The sequence below is a fragment of the Magallana gigas genome, chromosome 10 (assembly GCF_963853765.1).
Source record: "Magallana gigas chromosome 10, xbMagGiga1.1, whole genome shotgun sequence".
Classification (NCBI taxonomy): Eukaryota; Metazoa; Mollusca; class Bivalvia; order Ostreida; family Ostreidae; genus Magallana; species Magallana gigas.
Genome location: NC_088862.1, coordinates 11,707,006 through 11,722,408, shown reverse-complemented (window position 1 = coordinate 11,722,408; position 15,403 = coordinate 11,707,006). Strand labels below are relative to the sequence as shown.

The window sequence follows — 15,403 nt, the reverse complement described above, 5'->3', positions numbered from 1 at the left end:
CTTTTCCGGGTAAAGATAGACTCATCGTATTACATCTTTAGCGACAGTAAAAACTTCCTCTTATTTACATTTATGAAATTAATGGATAAACTAATACAATTGTTCCAAATAACCATTGTACATAAAAAAGAGATACCCTGTATGTAGCTTGTGGGAAAAAATACATTTTTTACGGGTCATTATACCTATGAAACATTCCCTGATTACGGGTTGTAGATGCTTTACAAATAAGGCTTGCTCAAGTGGAAATTAAATACAATAAAATACCACATATATTTTTAAGGTCCTTAACAAGTTTTTTCAAGAAGATAATTTTCCTCAGTGGCATGCTTGACAAACTGGTTAAATGTCATCTTAATTAAACTTGTTCTAAATGGATGAAAAAAATCCATGTCGTTTTTCTTCCAGAATTGATTTTTAAATTTACTTATTACTTGGTGTATAGATTTTGAATTTATTATATCGAGTTAATGCGCTTCATTTGGCACTAGAGTACCAACAAAGCCACTTGTTTACTCATCAGGGCCCGGTTTTTCGAAAGGTGGTTAAATTTAACACTGTGTTAAGGATAACGACGTGTTAAATCCTAATCAAGTGATTAGCTAACGCAGTGGTTAAATTCTGTTGATCAAAAGTAATTTAATGCATTGGTTAGCTAACACTGTGTTAACTGAGTTCACCACTTGCTAATCACTTGGTTACCCATAATTCATTTCTACTTCCTTTATATGAAGAAAAAAGAAGATTTTGCTTTGGAATTTCAATAAGTTTGAATTTAGTAAAATATTATTAATATAAGTATATGTTGAACATCTATATCATTTCCAGGGTTCAATCCTATAAAGTCTGCAATTTTCCAAATCCTTTCTTTTCTTGTTGTCTATATAACACTGTTAAAGTACAATGTAATATAGCTTCAAAATACCATTATAAATTCCTTTCAATATGTAAATTAATAAGGTACATGTATAATAAAACATGGTCCAAAGGCTCAAAAAAGTTTCTAATTAATTTATAGGGTTTACCGTACACTAACATTCTATGAAAAGACATCCTGTCTTAGAATAAGAAAGCTTATGCAATTCTGAGAAAAAGTATACCCCATATTGCCAATTCCATTGAGGTTAAAGAAATATATGGTCATTTAAGTGAACCCACTATTTCCACTTTACTCTATTTAACATAGAATCATATGGTTCTTCTTCAGCAAAACATCTTTTTTAATCTTTTAGAGGTCAATTGTTGTTCAACCTCTTATAATAAGAAACCTTATTCAGTACTGCATGTATCTACATGATATTATCATTATAAAAGCACCACTTCTCTTAGAAATACCCTTGCATGTATACCCTAAGTATTGATTTTTATGAAAAGGAGGGGTTTGAAATCTTTCACCTTATATTATGAAACTTGTGGCAATTTCCTTGTGTCAATTCTCGCACATATTTAAAAACAAGTATCACTGACACTAAAAATTGACCTATTTTGATAAATTGGATGAATTGTAGCTTTTTTAGTGACAAATATACATGCTGTCCTGCATGTAATTTCTTGTTTTTATTAAAAGTAAGCTTAGCAATCATATTTAATGAAAATCTTATTTATTCTGGTTTCAAATTCTACTACCTTTTCAAACATTATTTAAGAAAAAGACGTACCAGTGTGATGCCTGCCTTTAATTAAAATAAAATTCAAACACACCCGAATAGCTGGAGACGGATAAGAAATAAAAAAAAATGTTCAAACTTTACATGTTTTTCTACTTATTTGATGCAGAAATACAATACAAAGATAAAAATAGTGTTGCTTCTTGATCATTTCAAAGGTAGTTATTATAGCAGATGTTATTTTAATTTATGTAAAATGTTCATTTACATATCCTACATGTAATGTAAATTGAGGCAATTGAAAGGGGTGGGTGATTTTCAACTATGTAAATACATGTATATATAAAATTTCACCTTTGGACAGGAAGGAGCTTAAGGACTTGATTTTTTTTTTACACTTTGTATTCAATGATAACTGCATTTGTTTCCATGTAAACTAAATCTGAAAGAAAAATATGCTTTAAATAAAAGGGTAATTATATCAGAGGCTTCCTAGTATCAATGCATATTTTTATACGAGGACTTTATAGACAAATTTGAGTCATCTATGTGTAACATTCTGTGTATACTTGAAAGTTAGATTATTTATTAGGTATTTCATATTTGGATGAAAATCTCAACTTTTATATTATAAAAGTACAAATATAAAGTAATCAACTTACTGTTTTACATGAGAGAGAGAGAGAGAGAGAGAGAGAGAGAGAGAGAGAGAGAGAGAGAGAGAGAGAGAGAGAGAGAGACAGACAGACAGACAGACAGACAGACAAAAAAAAGTCAATTTTTTTTTACTAATGTGTATTATGATTTAAGCTTATTAGAATGAATGTCACAATAATTGTTCTCCTTCTCTTGGGGCATGGTGTTTGAGGCTTAGAGAGGTTGGTTGTCATCAAATACTCATCTTTCTCAGTGTCTCCAAGTCCTCTACAATAAAAACAATGCAGACAGTTATAATTCCTGTATCATGCAAATCTGTGAATTAAAGAGGATAAAATGTATACAAAAAGACAACAAATGTGAAATAAAGACAAATATAGTCATATTTTGGGACTGAACTGAATTCATATTCACTTCATTATTGACAAATATTTAACATTTCTGACTGCAAATTTTGTTTAAAATGGACATAATCAGAAATGATTTATGTATACATGTATGTACCCTGTTGTATGCATATGAGTCTAATATGAGTTACATGCATATTGATGATGATTTTGGTATAAGCAGAGCAGTTCACATCCAGGTGACATTAATCCCTTTATAATTCAGTAATGGTGAATAATCAGGTTTTTTGATTGAGAGTACAGTAAATGTACATTGTAATAATAGTTTCCTTGAAATTTTCAGGTAATATTAAAATATTTAGTCTTAAAGCATATGAATGCTCTGTTATATATTGTTTGTGAAATACCGTGATAATTTGAAAAATTGTCACTACAACTAAAGATACCCAACCTTCAGTAAAAAAAAGTTAATATAATCACACCTTTATGCGAACAAAAGAACCTCTCTATTTCACTTCTGGTCTTGGTAAGCATGTTGGGTTTAAAATTTCTCCTCGGCTGCAGTTTGTGGGCCTCATGAGATATGGCTTTGGTAGAATTAGGTACCAAGTATAGTTAGTGTCACCCGGCCAGCAGAATACTTTTTTCACACCTGCCATGTTCTCTGTCTTTCAAATCTTAAAATTAATAATTCTTATATTTAAAAATACAGTACAAATAATTTTTTTTAATTATAAACATACTTAAAAATTGTCAGAAATATATTTATTAATAATGTAAAATACATATGCAATATATACACTTAAAATATGTGCATCATGATAATTAGGATCTGCCCAGTGAAATGAAATAAATAAGGTCAAATTTAAATACCAATCAATAAATCAATAAAACTATACTGGCGTGCGACCAGTTCTCGCCGAGTACCATTTCTCGCCAGTGCATTGTGACGTCATTTTTCATCTATAATTTTATGTGTTGATAAAATGACGTCACAATGTACTGGCGAGAAATGGTACTCGGCGAGAACTGGTCGCACGCCAGTATGGAGTTTTAGAAATTAAATGCTTCGACAGATTTTAATGCAATTATTCTTAAGAAATTTAATTTTAAAAAAAAACATGCATGCAGCATCGTTTTTGAAAGTGGAAGAAGTGGAAGGGCCGGCAGACTTATTCAAAAAATCTTGAGAAGCAAAAAAAAAAATTCAATATTCTAACCGGGGGGGGGGGGGGGGGGGGGCTGATGCTACGTGCCTAAAAAAGGAAAATATAATATGACATACATGTACACAAAAATCATATCAATAACTCCAAAGGATAGTTTTAGTATTTAACCATTGCTTGACTGAACATAACATTTATTTAGATGTTTTAAAAATGCTCATGATCCACCACTTGCATTTTGTCAAAAGGGAGAATGGGAGATAAATCTTAATATGCAGTAACCAACATTGAAAATAAAATTATGCTAACATGTTAACTCAATATTTATCTATGAAGAAGCTAAAATTCTTTTCTCATTGATGTTTTAAAAATTCAAGGAAAAATTGTACAATGTTTTTGTACTTAGAGTACCCATTTCACTAATAATTTTGGAAATTTTTGTTGAATGTGTTAAGTGACAACAACAATATAACCAATGTGAAGGTCAAAAAAAGGAAAAACATACCTTTTTCTGCTGTCGGCCTTTTCCAATGAAGGGGTCCTTTAACATAAGGGGTATGAACCATATGCAAAATCCTTCTACCATAAATATATCACACAGATTACTGCAACTTTTCATGTCAAGTTGGTTGCTTTTCCGTAGTTTTAATATGTAAGATTTTTTAAACTTTAAAATTGTTGGAAAATGCTTCTTTGACCAACTTTTTCAGTTGAAGTGGCAAAAAAATTACACCGGCGGCCATATTTAATCACTGTGTTAAATCTTTAACCAAGGTACTGGAGGTGGATTAAAGTTAACACAGAGTTATCACATGGTTAAACTCTAACACACTTTTGAAAAACGTTTAACCATGTGGTTAACTTTAACACCGAGTTTAACACAGAGTTAACACGGTGTTAGAGTTAACCACCTTTCGAAAAACCGGGCCCTGCTGTATAAACTATTCATTCAGATTGATTTGAATTTTTGTTCAACAAAATCTTAAACAGCATTATTGCTTTTTTGTATATAAAAATCAGTATGGTAGGGGTGGTAATATTGCATTCAATTTGTAGTTTCTTTTCTTGGTTGTTGCTCGATCTATCATATCTTCATGTTCGTAGATTTTCTTTGAGGTGCAGTAACTTGGTGAAAATCTATCGCTTTCGTAGTTTAATGGCATTATGGAATCGTATTAGACTGCATACAAAGTACTGAAACTATAAACCATGAAAAACCATAAAAATGATCGAATTTTTAAAATACGATAACTTTATAATTTGGCTCATTTAAATAACGTTAACTATATATTGGGCGGAAAGAATGTCTCCTAGAGATACCTATAAAATTTAGTTAATAACATCCATGTTTTGGTAAAAGCACCAAATACATACCAATGTATATTTGAACATGCCAGTATTTAACATTTTCTATTACAGAAAATGGCATAGTGGTAAATAGTGTTGTTGCTAACAACAAAGATAAACCTATTAATGTATCCAATAAAAATTATCCGCAGAAACCAGATTATGGAAGTCACGCGAAGTCTTCAAATACGTTTACATTTCATAATTTTATGCTTTTTGGTAAAACAGGGAGCAATACGCTATCAAACCTTAGCTAGGCTATTCCGTTACCAAGGTAACAAAGACTATGGTGAAACTTAACTATTTTGATCTTATGCTCTACCCCCGGCGTCGGCGTCTGGATCCTGGTTAAAGTTTTTGTTGCAGATCTAAGTTATTACTTGACCTGTCTTCACCAAATTAAACTTGTATGGATGATGCATCTGGACCTACTTTTAAACTTGAAAGACTTGAATAATCTGGGTCCTGAATTTCAGATGCTGGAGGAGGTCAAGGTTTTTGGAGCAGGTTTAAGTTTCTTTTGCAGGTGCCCTTTGATAGCAAGATCTAAGTTACTGCTACTCACAACTTCACCAAACTTGCATGGATGGTCTTTTGATACTGATGCACCTGACAGCCATGGATGTTGAATCTGAGCCATAGGTTTCGGATACTGGAGGAGGCTAAGGTTTTTGGAGCTGGTTAAAGTTTTTGGAGCTGGTGCCCTCTGTTGATTATATCTTAGTATCTACTAGGCCTAACTTCACCAAACTTCGCATGGATAGTGTGTTTTATGATAATGATGCAAATGACAACATGGATGCTTAATCTGAGCCATATGTTTCGGATGCTGGATGAGGTTAAGTTTTTTGAAACAGGTCACATGTTTAAAAGCTAATAGTATTATTTCAAACTTGCATAGTTGATAAATGAATGCATTGCAGTGGTAGCTTCAGATGCAGAGCTTGATCTCTATTGTCAAGGGTCCTAAAAATATATCATTTTTATTACTGGTCATAACTTCACCTAACTTGCTTGGATGGTGTGTCTTATGATACTGATGCACCTGACAGGCATGGATGCTGGATCTGAGCCATAGGTTTCAGACACTGGAGGAGGTTAAAGTTTTAAAAGCTGGTCAACGTTTTTGAAACAGGTGCCCTCTGATGATGATATCTTAGTTATTTCTTGTCCTAACTTCACCAAACTTGCATTGATGATGTGTCTTATGATACTGATGCACCTGCCATTCTTGAATGCTGAATCTGATCCATGGGTTTCGGATGTTGGATGAGGTTTATTTTTTTTTTCAAAAAGGTCATGTTTTATAGTTAATAGCTTGCATAGTTGATTTAACTATAATTATATAAATGAAACGCAGAGGTAGATGCAGAGCCTGATTTCCATTATCAAGGATGCTAAAAAAAAACCTCCCACCTTACTTAAACCTGCTTGATAGATGTGTTGGTTGTAACATGATTCCTATGATATAGTATTGTATGATATGATATATACAATATTGTTAATTGTTTTCCCTTGGACTGAAATGTCACACTTTCATTGGTTTATACATAGCACGTGATTGCCTCATATATATTGGATGCTATAGGAAGGATGAATGAAACTGCCGATTCATCTTGGATCTTCTCCCTTTTTTGACAAAAAATTATAAAGAATACATAACGTCTTCTCTCCAAAAACGAAACATAGAATGTTCTTAAACGTTTTAATAAATTGATGTTACATTGAACATTATAATATGTCTTATGGTGCGACCGTTGGGGCGAGCGCAGCAGGTGATAAAAAATGATTTATGATAAATCAATAAAAATAAAAGTAGTGACGTAAAGTACACGTAAATGAAGAATGCAAAATAAAATAAATATACCAATTTTCCAGTAAAATTTTTATTATTCATAATTCATGAGATTTTTATTTATCTATATACCAATCTGATTAAAATCAGATCTTAATAACGCTCCGAAATTCTGATAGTCGCTGAACAAAGTGTAGCGACATCAGAATTTGTCGGAGCGGATCAAAAATCTGATTTTGATCAGATTGTTTATATACTGGTCGCACGCCAGTATAGAATTTATCTCAGATAAAATGTTGTTGAATAATAAAGATTTTAACATAATGTTTTAACATAATATTTCCTCTTTTTTTGCAGCAGACATTTTTCTTAAACAAATAAAAATTGACTTATCACAGAATCCCCCCTCCCCCGTTTAAAAAGAAATCAAATGTACGCATAAAAAAATTTGTTGACCACATAAGGAAAATGGATCCCCCGGTAGCATGTTATACCGTAAATAGTAGTGAAAATAAAGACACTTTTGAGCAGCTAAAGAGCTAAAGGCATACCACGCACTCCCCATTCCTCACCCCGATTAGAAATTTTCCAATTTTGAGAATTTTCTTCTTCTTTTTGCTTGTGAAGATTTTTTGAATGATGGTGCCACGCCCCATTTAAAAAAACGTTCCTGGAAATTACCGTAAATACAGTGAATAAAATAAATGTGAGCATTCATTTAAATGAGAGCAAGTTACAGCTGTTTCCTATCTCTGAAGAAATGTCTCGATTCGTTAGCTCTGCAAGATTTTGAGAAGATTTTGGTATTTATATTTCAGCAGCTTTACAATAACAACTTAGAGTTGTTTCCCCTTATTGTGACGTCAAAATTCACGTCGGTCAAGTGTAGTCTGTCTCTTTGAAAACACACTAGAAAAAACTACGCGAAAAATATTGATTGTTTACTTAAAAAGCATGATGTTCTGGAAATTACACAATTTAGCTGTTTCTCAAAAGTTTTACTTTGATTCTCGCGAGATGGTATCCAGTCTAGTGAGACCGGCCGACATTGAGGAATTGCATTGTGGGTCGAAATTTACTGACTCCGAAAAATTCAGTCGGATCAATGTGCAAGAAATCCATTGTGACGTCACTCGAAAGGACGATAACTCCGTTAGTCTTAAAAGTAATGGAAATTGGCGTTGTGTTATTTACAATGCATGTACATAGTCTTTTATCTTGTTCTCGTGCGAGTGTGAAATGGGAAACCATAATTACAGAGAACTACTGGGACGATTAAAACAATGCATTACTGGTCCGATTTACTGACGCCAAAAAAATCCGTTGAATGAATGTGCAAATAGTCCGATTTTTCTATTCACACACGCCTTGCCGGTAGAGCTCGCTTCGCGCCGGAGCTGCGCGCCGGCGAACTGCACTCGCTATAATTAGCATCGGGAGATTTTCTATAGGATTTCAAATAAAATGCCATGAAATTGATTTTTTCTCCATATCAATCTTTTCTAATTATTAAGTACTGAAAAATATAAATCTAATAGTCTAATAGTCACGTAGTTCCACAACGGTCAACCATTGGACAATTTTTTTTCTGTAATTGTCGTCTGATTTAGCCCAGAGATATTTCTATAAAGCTCTGTCCCGACAGGTAAACAATATAAGCATATACCTCACAGAAACGGATGATTTTTGGGCAAGAAAGAATTTACGGATTTATTTTTTGAATATTGGTGTTGCATTAGATTTTAAAAAGTACAATGATCTGTGACATATTTTTAAATGGCCCGTTATAAATTAATTTCTTCCTGAATGAAAATCATGTTTTAGTTATCTCTTTGTTCACAGATCTTAAAGGTTATGGAGTTGAGTCAAGTTTTGCTTTGTGAACAAAATAAACAAAATTTAACTGTAACTTTTTTTTAAACAGATCGCATATAGAGTTTATTTTCATATTTCTGTGTAGCGGATGTCTAGTTGGTAGATAGTTATTGAATTTAGGGAAAACGTTCCAGCGTTCTTTTGTTTAAAATAAAATGCAAGAGCTGCAATATAAAAATTACAAGGTTATTAAGGGGAAAGGAAGTCAAAATCATATTTTATTAATATTAATAAAGTGGTTTAAATTATCACACATAGTCATGTTGTTTTGAAAATAAATTACATAATTAAGCTTTAATGCACGTACGAATTGTATGAAGTTAGAGAAATCGTAATTCCTGGATGCGGAATGATGTTGAACTCTTTTGTATCAAAATCACCCCCAAATTAATTTTTTTTGCCGTCACACTATCTATTCCGGTTTGGTTTACATATACAATGTATCACAGGATGAATCTCTGCCATTCAGTCAACTGAAATGTGACTGAAAGGTAACTGAAATTTGACTGAATGGCATAGCTATGCCATTCAGTCACCTTTCCAGACCATTCAGTTAACATTCAGTTGACTGAATGGCAGAGATTCATCCTGTGTATATACACAGCGCTCTGAATAAAAAGCTGGTGCATGTATATGCCTTTCTGTTACTCAAGTAATCGACTGAACAAAATTGATGATGTTAAGGTTTATGCGTCAATCTAAAAAATAAATACATGTATGCATAAATATATGATTTTTTTAATAAAATAAATGACAGATATTTCTCATTTATCATTCAAAGTTGTAAATGACTCCGATTTAATTTTTATGATTTTATTCCAAGTCAAGCTCTTCAATAATTAAATAAGTATGTTATAATTGTAATCGAGATATTTAAAATACATTATTTAAAGTCCAAATTTCCATGTCGAAATAACGAGGGCAAACATCTTCTTTGATACTTGATATCTGTTGACAATGTCCACAACTATGCGGAGATTCCTCTGACACTAACCTCAGCGTTAAGATTACAACGAACAGGCTCCATTTGACGTTTTTTGTAATTTAGTGGAAAGTCACAGGTAAAATAACGATCTCAAATCGTAATTGTTTCAAACTCTCCAGAACTTATCATTTAGAACGGATATCATGATTTGCTAATACTGATGCTTCATGTATGTTGATAAAACAAATCAGAAAAGATTGTGTGACGTTATAGATTAAAGTTCAACGGCAGCTTCCATAGGGTTGGGAATTTCAAGTTAAGATATCAATTATCTTGATTTGTTCATTATTCCAAGGTTTCTAATAAATAAAAATCTAATTTACGATTTAAGCAGACGATAAGCAAATAAGATGTATAAATAAGAATGGCTCAGTAATGAACTCGTGACCATAATGTCCGTGGCTATACAGGTCAAAGTAAGGGAGTTCTTAAACAGCACAGTATTACAATATCTTCTTGTAAATTTATTGTATGATTTTCAGAAGACAATTGCATGTACTCTTAAAGTACTGTAACTAGAGGTAGGATGATGCTAAAAAGTCAACTTTTTGATATAGGTTAGGACAAATCTACTGCAATGTACTGTAGAGCAACATTTATTACCGACCTCTTCAGGATTTAATTGCATTTTTTCTGTGGTTGTTTACAGTAACAAGTCATCAAAATGTGGGCTTACTTTATTAAATTGTAAAGCAAATTGCGTGTGCATTTAAGTTATAGACTTGTTTTTAAAACAAGTATATTTGGTTTTAAACTATCAGTTATTTTTGCTTTTACGTTAATAACCCCAATCGACCCTATGAAGAGTAAGACAATAAACAGTAATGTAATATTACTCTTATAATGCCCATTTAGACTAGCTCCATAGGTAATGCCATAAGTAGTTATATACTATCACCATACCACAGACCATATTAAAATCATTAAGTTTTAGTTCAAGTATAGATCTTGGCTTACATTGATAAAAACAATGGCCAATAAATCGAGAGTTAAAAAAACGTAGAAGTATAATAAAATTTATTAGAATGTGTAAAAACATGCGCAGTGATATATACAGTCTGTTTTCTGAAAATCAGATGGTTTGAAAGTTAAAACGTATCAAAATAGATTTTTAAAACATAATAAAAACATTAGGAAACATAAGCATAGTAAAACAATCTAAAAGTTTCACACAGAGTTTCAACAGATTACTGCAGAAAAGATATTCCCTGCAATAATGTTTTCAGCTTATTTTAGAAACTGATTTTTTCTGAATATAAAAAAATCTGTTAAATTTTGATATCACAAACAATTTTCTTAATCTTATTAAAATTCACAGATCTTGATCAACACTATTTTTTTTAAAATGGTATCTTAAATAAATCAGGTTGGGTTTTGGATCTGACAAGAAACTCTGCTACATAGTCAACTAAAATGCAACTTTATGCTTTACACGGTGAAACAAAAAAGGTCTTTAATTGCAACTTTACTATTTGCTTTCTTTGTTTTTGTTGCCTAGTCACTGTATTTGTAACAAAAAACCAACGAGAACAATGGAATATATTAATGCAAGAGATGTCTGCAGGGCCGCTCCCGAGTTTCTGTATTCTGGAAAGCAAATAACAAAATTACAACAAAATAACAATTATCGAACTACAGTTAAGATATTGAAAGCCGAAGTTTACATGCAATGCTATTTTAATTTCAACTGTCCCAATTTTTTGTTTTGTAGTGAAATAAATTGGCTTTGAATAAAGAGTGGTATGAATTAAGACACACATCATAGTTTAACCATGAATGAAGCTTGATTGAGAAGGAAAAAGCAAAACACTCGTAGCAAAATTGCAATTTATACTTCCTTCAATTATCAGCTTTTATCAAAAGACTGTCATTTTTTATTTAAAGAAAGTTGTGGATTGAAAAACAAACATCGTCTGTCTTTTCTTTTCTTTTCAGCTTATTAGTAATACAGCATCCTAATTATATTTTTCGTACATATCTCTCTTCGTCCCCTTCTACATCTGACAAATTCTACTCTCCATAAAACTTCTATAAAAATGTTCTGCTAGTTCGTTGGAAGAAAAAATGAAATATTTAGGCATAATTCATTCCTTTCTAGAAAGACTATTAGTAACAAATACCAAAATGTCTTTCTTAAATTTTGTGATTTATTAAGATTGTAATAAAAAATTCTATGAACAATTTTTGATTTTTTCTTCTTCAAAGAATGTTACAATGTAAAGCTCCTATTTTGCATTCAGAACTTGGTGTGGCTTCAAAAATGACGTGAAAATTGTTCGATGCTCCTTTGTCGTCCACATCTCTCTCTCTCTCTCTCTCTCTCTCTCTCTCTCTCTCTCTCTCATTATCATCACATGATGAATCTCTGCCGTTCAGTCAATTCAAAGTACACTAAGGTAGAAGGTGAACAAGTGTCATATGCCATTTAGTGACCTTTCCAGACCTTTCAGTTAACATTCTATTTATTGAATGGCAGCGGTTCATCTTCGGTATGTAACATATAATATGATGTTCCATATTATTCAATGTATATGGCCTTAAAAACACTTAGTAGCAAGGGACAGTTTCGAATAAAGTACCCGTCAATATTTTTGTAAAATTGTGAGTTGCGGTACTTGAAGGCTTATGAGTGTTGCTAAAATCCATGAAATGATTTTTAATGATTATCATTAGTTAGACGGGTGTCTGTTGTTAAAATTGATATGCAATATGTAGGCCCCTTATGTTAGGTACATGAAAATCAGAAGTAAAATGCGATTTGCATACATTTGATATTTTGCTCGCTCTCTCTCTCTCTCTCTCTCTCTCTCTCTCTCTCTCTCTCTCTCTCTCTCTCTCTCTGTTTTATCTATGCATTACACTTTGAATATATATCACCTTCACAAGTCAAGGGTTTCGCGATCCAATCAGCGTTCTATAAAACCTTGACTTGCGATGATGAATATGCATGGAAAAGGCTGTGTGTGCACACAAGATACAAAACATGAACGAAAATCAAGCCATCAAGCTATATTTCTCTAATTCTAAAAAGACCAACTAATCTTACTAGCTTCCGGAATTATAAGCTGGAACTCTTTTGTGTGGGACAGTGTGTCATTGTAAATGACACTGAACGGTGTCTTAAAATACTCCGCCGTCACCTGCAGAATCTCCAACGTCGTTTTTATCTTAGAAATAGTTACTTCCTGCCCAAAAGAATAAGTTGCGAGTAGACCGCAAGATCTAATACTCCAATATAAACAAAATGTTCAAAATTATACCTTACACATACATACTGTAGAGCTGAATTTTTTGTTTTGTATTAGCTAATAAAACCAATCAGCAAGGAGTAAAACATCGTTGCAAATGATTCACATTTGAAAAGCACATTTTAATCGATAAATATAAATTTATACAAAATAAAGAAATCACTGAAAATAGTATCGATTTTCGTTTTATGAAAACTAATTGTAATCCATAATCCTATTATTAAGTTTATATGCAATGTACATTGTATATTTATCCGAGGTATTTATGTAAATAATAAGGATTAATTGTTTTATTTTTTCAGGTGGACTTGTATCCCTGGGGCGGTAAGGCTTTAAGAAACGAAAGAGTCAGGGCCTATAGGATACATCATTTTCGGGATCAATTCGTAAAGCCACAGTGAAAATAATACACTCCAGGTTTTTTTTTTACAATATATTAAAGAAGTAACAACAGCTGTTTTATCAACGTTCAAAATATTCAATATTTTTTAAAAGAAGTAAAATTTCATATTTCAAACATTCAGATAATATTCTTGTAATATTTGAATTAATTTTTTTTTACCTGAATGTTTGATATCTTAATTGCCAGAGTTTGGCTTACCGTACAAGCTATATTGATATTGAAATAGCTGCCGGGCATATAATCTTCACCAGTGTCTCCTCGCTTCCACAAGATGTTGTTGCAAGAAATACCCTCAATATCGTACACTTCACATGTAATTTTGTGTCGTTTGTTGTTAACAGCAGCAGATGTATTGGTACACCTGAATTTAGGATCTCCTGTAAAGAAAACAGAATTAGTCAATAGTTTTGTTTTCTTTAAACTGAGTATAGTTTCAGTAACTTATATTGTATGTACATATGTAGGACTATTCCTTTCGTAATAAAGTTTGTATCTATCAATTTTCAATGAAACCCAAATTTCAGTTTCAGTTATCACACAACTCTGTCAATTCTTCTTATTCCAAATATTAAACTAAATGTCTGAAAAACACATATATAATATTTTCAAAAGCCTCTCTCCTTCTTTTACTCTGGAACTAGTAAACGACAATAGATGCAAATCTTGCTCAATGTTTCTTACAGCAGTTGCATTAATTAGTTTTTATTTACATCAACTAAATATGTTTCCTTTTTTTCTTAGGGATGGAGTTCTAACCAGTTTAACGATCATTCAAAACCTTCAGCACACCGCTGCAATTGTGTTCAGAATGTTTTCTCTATCGTTGTTAAGTGTGTAATTAATCCAAAGGTGCTCGAATGAAAGTTAACGAGACGAGACTTCCCCAAGATTTGTTCAATTCCTGTAAAATTTCGAGCGGAAGTATATGTGTTCGGATAATATTCTCAAAATACGTAAATACTGGTCGTTCTTCATATCATATCCTACTTTAATTTATGTTTAAACATGAACGTATATTAGGATATTGTCTTTATTCATCATCTAGCGGTTATTTAAACTAAATGATGATTTTCAGAACATAGTTATTATTCGTGTTCAACCATTCTACTCGTAATTGAAAATAAAACAATCATAGCCATGTTTGATGCTTTTGGTCTGCATTAAAATTCTTTTTTTTTTTATTTCTTTAAAAAAAGAAGAATGCGTGTCTGTTTTGAATTAAAATTGAGTATATCGAGCCAATTCAAGAAACATTTTGCATAAAATAATACAGTCTGTTTCACTACTGATGCTATTAATTGATCAGGCGCAGATTTAAAATTAATCCTGGGGGTCGCTACTAAGCATGTTAATTGTAGCGAGAGCAGAAAAAAAATTATATTTTCTATTGTCACATTAATTTCTAGAACTCACTTTATCCACCAATTAATGAAGATAATGTTTAAAATCAATAAACGTCTAGATTTTATATTTTACTACAAGTACCTAGATTACTGCAAAACTGAAAAGGTAAAATAAAACCACGTGGTTTAAATTTAAAGGACAATAACATTTGCAGGGGTGAGCAACCCCCCCCCCCCCCCAAAAAAAAAAAAAATCCTGGGCTGAACAAAAAAATCATGATGAGGCAGTCTCAAATATCCGTATACATTGTAAGAATACTTGGCTATTTCTTTTATTTAAAGTACCAATGTACATTGATAAGAATTCATTTACTTTTACATGTACCTACTTTTTATGATCTATTCAATAATTTGTTAAAGAAAAAATGTAAATATAAACAATAAAATGTTTTATTTGATTATTAAAATCAATAAAGAAAGCACACATTGCAGAACATTTTTTTCTAATAATTCGCTACCTTTAAATCACAAAAGAAAACATTTAATTGTTAATTTCAAATAACACTGTATTCACTGAAAAAAATTGTCTATTGCTTAAAATTATTGACATATTCCTACAGTTTGATAAAT

The 15,403-nt window shown here is 31.9% G+C and overlaps 1 protein-coding gene across 3 annotated transcripts in view; it reads right to left on the bottom strand.

Moving 5' to 3' along the window:
• Positions 1-10,785: 10,785 nt before the first annotated feature.
• Positions 10,786-15,403, bottom strand: part of LOC117683700 (uncharacterized) — a 33,174-nt gene continuing 28,556 nt past the window's right edge. Inside the window, exons 6-8 of one of the 3 annotated variants that reach the window (XM_066074169.1) lie at positions 13,629-13,807; positions 12,826-12,964; positions 10,788-11,366 (exon numbers count right to left, since the gene is read on the bottom strand). In XM_066074169.1, the coding sequence (XP_065930241.1) occupies positions 11,278-11,366; positions 12,826-12,964; positions 13,629-13,807 (407 nt within the window). In that variant the 3' untranslated portion in view covers positions 10,788-11,277. Of the gene's footprint in view, positions 11,367-12,825; positions 12,965-13,628; positions 13,808-15,403 lie in introns of all 3 variants that reach the window. The other 2 variants (XM_066074170.1, XM_066074171.1) reach the window with 2 other exon arrangements.